The 5,833-nt window shown below is 39.5% G+C and overlaps 1 protein-coding gene across 1 annotated transcript; it reads right to left on the minus strand.

Moving 5' to 3' along the window:
- Positions 1 to 3,735: 3,735 nt before the first annotated feature.
- On the minus strand, positions 3,736 to 4,674 carry OR1M1 (olfactory receptor family 1 subfamily M member 1; the record flags this gene model as incomplete). The annotated part of the gene is made up of 1 exon (XM_084885734.1): positions 3,736 to 4,674. The coding sequence occupies one exon, from the start codon at positions 4,672 to 4,674 to the stop codon at positions 3,736 to 3,738; it is 939 nt and encodes a 312-aa protein (XP_084741860.1).
- Between the last annotated feature and the right edge of the window lie 1,159 nt (positions 4,675 to 5,833).

Below are 5,833 nucleotides of genomic sequence, written 5' to 3' on the forward strand. Positions count from 1 at the left end.
TATTGATTTTTCTCTTTTGCTGTACTGCTGGTTCTTTTAACCTGAGTTATATACATTGGGTTTAAAATGCTTGCAGGATTTTGTTCCAAGATTGAGAAAGGATCAAATCTAAATATACACATTAAAAACATAGACAATTCTTTAAAACATATTAAATACTGCTCCCGACTTTGCTTGTGCGTTCCCTTCTTGTCACCTCCTTCCCAGAAATACTACCTTCTTGGTGTGAATGATTGAATGAGCCAGTAAATCAACTCAGAAGTTACCTTAATAGAGACCGATTGTCCTCAGAAATCCCCAGATTAAAATACCTTCTATCTGCCCTAGCCATTTCAGCTCAGTGGATAGAGGGTCAGCTTGCAGACTGAAGAGTCCCAGGTTCCATTCTGGCCAAAGGTACATGCCCAGGTTGTGGGCTCAGTTCCCAGTAGGGGGCGTTCAGGAGGCAGCCAATCAATGATTCTCATCATTGGTGTTTCGATCTCTCTCTCCCTCTCCCTTCCTCTCTGAAATCAATAAAGAAATATTTAAAATAAAATACCTTCCATCTGTCTCTTTCACATCACCTTCGATGATGCCTTTAAAGTTCTTTTCACCATTGGTAATTATTTTCACATTTAAAGGTATTTATATTCATACTTATATTTTATTTATAGCTATTTTTATTATTGATATTTTTCCTGCTGGACTGGGAATGTTTGCTTTGTTTTCTATTGTTTAATTTTGTTTTAAACTGATATCAGTAAAATTGCCTTTCTTATGGTGTACAGTACTTGGAATTTTATTCCATGTATATTTTTATAGGTTATGGGGAGGTAGAACACTAGTTAAATTTTTTGGCACCTTCAAAGTCATTGCTCTGATATCAGGATACAGAGAAGTTCTACCCACCCCATCCCTCTCAAAAACAAACAAACAAACAAACAAACAAACAAAAAACAAAACAAAAAAAACCTCCCTTGTACTAAAACTTTGTAGTTACAGAAAATAACTACTTTTATTCTTTTGCTTACTGCTCTATTGCCAGTGCTTAGAACAATAAGCATAGAATAGACACTGGCAAATATTTATTGAATGAATGATTGGATGAGTGAGTGAATCAATTGAAAGTTGATATTATAAAAGCTACCAGGACAACCTCTTCAGGAGTTGTGGCCTTAACTTCTCAACACTAAACCAGACAGAAATAGTTTGGCTGACGGAATCTTAAGAGATTTGTAGTAGCACTAGGCATCTCTCATTGCACAGAGGAGGAATGGAGCTAAATAATTGGGTAAGAGAGAAAGGTTTTCCCAAAATTCTGTGAGCCCCCAAATTGTAATAATTTTCCAGGCCTCTGGCCATTCCAATCCTCTCCTGTCAGCACCTTCACTACTTGCAGGCATCTGTCAGGAGACCAGGGAGCTTACCTGGTCAGTTTTCACTCAATAAAAATCTCTTACCATAATCAGGGGCTGGGTACCCATGGAAAACACCAATACTCTTAGATTCTGGGTTTTATCCACCAGGATATCCACCAGAAAGCTTCGTGGGTTTTGTTTTGTTTTGTTTTAAATATGTTTTATTGATTTTTTAGAGAGGGATAGAGTTAGAAACATCAATGAGAGAGAATTATCGATCAGCTGCCTCTTGCACCCCTCCTACTGGGGATGTGCCCGCAACCAAGGTACATGCCATGCCCTTGACCGGAATCGAACCCGGGATCTTTCAGTCCGCAGGCCCACACTCTATCCACTGAGCCAAACCAATTTTGGCGCTTCGTGGGGTTTTTGTTGTTATTTTTTAACCTACAACAGGGCCAGGTCTGGAGTTCTCCTTGTTTAACTGAAAAGGTCTAATTTAATCCTCCCTGGAAGGAAAGCAGCATAAGTAAATTAAATGTATGATTATTCAAAGTCTTTCTGCTTAAGATGATGTCACCTCCTTAGCACCATTTGAAAATTTCTGACCCCATTGAAAGTCACTGCACTTTCCATTTTAGTTGTAAATATCCATATGAGTATGAGGATTACTTCACAATAGACATAGATATAATTTATTGCCTTGATGGGGACTTTAGAATAAGGAAATGAGATAGTGCAAAGACACATAATATGGTGTGTGGCACAAGAAGCACTCAAAATGAATAGCTCTCATTTCTGTCCTAAGCAGTGCTACTACTTAAATGCATCCTACACAAATATGTAGTGATTGAGACATGCCTCAGCTGCCTTCTGATTTAGAGAGTCATGACTCAGTAGGTTGGTATCACCCTTCATATCCTTGGCCATGAAGTTATGTGCCATCAGGTGGTGGTTCCTCAGTTTTTTCGGGTGTGATCTGAACATCTTTCTCCCTGTGCCTTCTATAAGTTTTCCCCAACACACTCCATCTCACCTCCCCAGAAGACAGGATAGGAATGAGGGGGAGGGGGAACATACATCTCATTCACATCCTCCCTGACTTTTGTTTCTGGAAGTCAAATTAATGGCCTGGTTGTTATTTGGAAGAGAACTCTTGGGTTGACCCTAACGCTCTTCTTGATGTGGCAATTCCCAAGTCAGTCACCATAACCGGATTTTCCATTTCATGAATGCATTCTTCTCTCTTTCTCTTGCTCTTTCACATTTCACCTACTGTTTCTTTATCTGAGACTCTTACTCCTTGTATTTGCCTCAATAACACCATCTTATCCTTTGAGATGAGACCTGCTGTATTCTATCCTTCCCTTTATGTATATATTCCATTCTATTATAACTAGAGGCCCAGCACATGACATTTGTGCCCTGGGGGGCACTGGGCCCCTCAGCCTGGCCTGCACCCTCTCGAGGGGATGTCTGTCTGCCTTGGAGGTGGAGGCAAGAGAGGCTACTGCCATAGCTGCTGCACTGGCCAGCATGAGCCCAGCTTCTGGCTGAGCTGTGCTCCCCCTGTGGGAGCACACTGACCACCAGGGGGCAGCTCCTGCATTGAGCGTCTGCCCCCTGGTGGTCAGTGTGCATCATAGCGACTGGTATTTTTGCCTTTCAGCCAATTTGCATATTAGCCTTTTATTATATAGGCTTACATCTAATGTCTTCTTCCACACTCAATTATTGGGATCTTCCAAGCTATAGGTCATGTGTCTCTCCTGCTCATCACATGATGGCCAACACCTACATCAAGCTCTTAATAGATACTCAATAGCATTTGCTGAGTGTTAAATGGATTCTGAACCATTGTAAATCCAATCTGGTAGAACTAGACTGATTCTTCTGGAAATATTGCTTAAGACATACACAAAGGACTCTTTTTGGTCTCACTAATTGGGAAAATAGTGACAGGGTCATTTGAGGTTTCCTTTTAGTCTTCTGCAATTTAAAATTCCAAGTGGTTACTCTCCCAACTCAAAAATTCCAGATTTTGCAGAAACCCGTTTGACTCAGTGGATAGAGCGTTGGCCTATGGACTGAAAGGTCCCGGGTTCGATTCTGGCCAAGTGCATGTACCTTAGTTGTGGGCACATCCCCAGTAGGGAGTGTGCAGGAGGCATCTGATCGATGTTTCTCTCTCATCGATGTTTCTGACTCTCTATCTCTCTCCCTTCCTCTCTGTGAAAAATCAATTATATATATATATATATATATATATATATATATATATATATACACATATATATATATATATATATATATATATATTTAAAATCCCAGATTTTTACCCAAGAACCCAGATGTCTGCATCTTATTACCCAGGAACTTCCAGGTGTCCTGGTGGTTAGGAAGATGAGGTAATTTTTCTATTGATGAGCTTCCTCAGAGCCCCATTTATGTCTCTGTTTCTCAGGCTGTAGATAAAGGGGTTCAGCATGGGGGTGACTGCAGTGTACATTACAGCAGACGCTTTCTCCTTGACGGCTGTGTGGACTGACGAAGGACACAAATAGACCCCTATGGTAGTCCCATAAAAGAGGGCGACCACAGACAGGTGGGAGCTGCAGGTGGAAAAGGCTTTCTTCCTGCCACCTGCCGAGGGAACCTGCACGATGGCCACAAGGATGCGAGCGTAGGAAGCCAGGATGCAGATGAAAGGTGTGGCTATCACCATCCCGGCCACGACGAGCACAAAGATCTTGTTCACGGAGGTGTCCGTGCAAGAAAGTCTGAGAAGGGGGTTGAGGTCACAGAAGTAGTGAGGAATCTTGTTGCCACAGAAAACCAGGTGCACCATCAGGAGGATGTGTGTGAGAGAGATAAAGTAGGAAAACACCCATGGGCCACCAGCCAGCAGGCCACAAAGGCGCGGGCTCATGATGGTGGTGTAGTGTAAAGGGTGACAGATAGCGACAAACCTGTCATAAGCCATCACTGCAATTAAGACACTGTCAACGATGCCGAAAAAATGGAAAAAGTACATCTGGGTCAGGCAGCAAGAATAGGAGATAGATTTGCTCTTGGTTTGAATGTTCACCAGCATCTTGGGGACAGTGTTGGTGGCCAGGCCAAAATCAACCAAGGACAGGTTGGCTAAGAAGAAGTACATGGGAGTGTGGAGGTGGGAGTCTGAGCTGATGGTCAGGATGATCAACACGTTCCCCACGACGGTGATCACATACATGCAAAGGAACAGGGAAAAGAGGAGGGGCTCCATTTCTCTTTTTTCTGAAAGTCCTAGGAGGATGAATTCGGATATACTGGTTTGGTTCCTTGGTTCCATGGGTCTAATTCCTCTGGAAGTATTGAAAGGGGGAAGTTAGGTGAACGCTATAGAAATTATTTTGGAAAACTAGATGAGATTACACCCAATTGCCCATCTTGGGTAATTATGATATCAACTTATATATTTGTTGCATCGTAGACTATTGATGAAGTGTTTAAAGCAACTCATATGTCAAAACTTGGTTCCAAGATGCTTACCTTGATATTCCTGTTTCAGACAAAGATTGAGAGAGTGTATCATGCAAGAAAACTTGCTGAAGATAAAACCTAGTAAAGATTTACTTTAGGATAAAACCAATTAAATCCAGACAAAAGTGATATCCAAGAAGCAATGAGCAGATAAGAAACTAATATATATATATATATATATATATATATATATATATATATATATATATATATATAAATAAATAAATTTAAGCAAACCATTGAATTTCAAAATAGTTAATAATAATCATATTGAAACTGTGCATGTAAACAAGATATATAGAAATATGAGGCAGAAATTATATTAAGAAGAGAAGGGGAATAGAATAAAAGTTGTAAGATTCTTGTATTGAGTTGCAAAATAATAGAAATATTGACTATTTTGCACTTTCTATATGAAGAATACATGTTAAAGCTTACATGTTACATTTAAAAATAAATGTAAAAATATAAAGAGGGGAAAATAATAAGTACAAAACATATGACTTCTAAATTGTAGTAGAGGCACAACAGAAATAAAGAGATTTCAGTCAAACTAATTTCAGAAAAGAAGATATAAGAAGAAAAGAAAAATCACAAATTATAGGAGTAAGTAACTACAATAATTGTCTAAATGTTTTAAGTCATTAAAAACAGAGACTCTCAGCCTGGACAAAAAAAAAAAACAAAAAACCCACAAATCCTAACATCCCACACGCGCTAGAGATACACCTAAACTATAATGACATAAAAGAATGGTAAAGCTATACCAAGAAAGCTAACCAAAGGGATGTTGGATATCTTATTCACATCAGGTAAAAAAAAAAACAACAAAAAAACACTTAAGGCAAAAGGTATTAAAAGAGAAAAGGAAATCATTGTGTAATAACAAAGGAAAATTCATTTAAAAGGGGGGGGGGCAGAGCTACTAATATGCATTTTACATAGACTTATGCTACAAAAAGAAAAAC

This window comes from Pipistrellus hanaki, assembly GCF_964339955.1.
Source record: "Pipistrellus hanaki genome assembly, chromosome: 5".
In the NCBI taxonomy this organism is placed as follows: domain Eukaryota; kingdom Metazoa; phylum Chordata; class Mammalia; order Chiroptera; family Vespertilionidae; genus Pipistrellus; species Pipistrellus hanaki.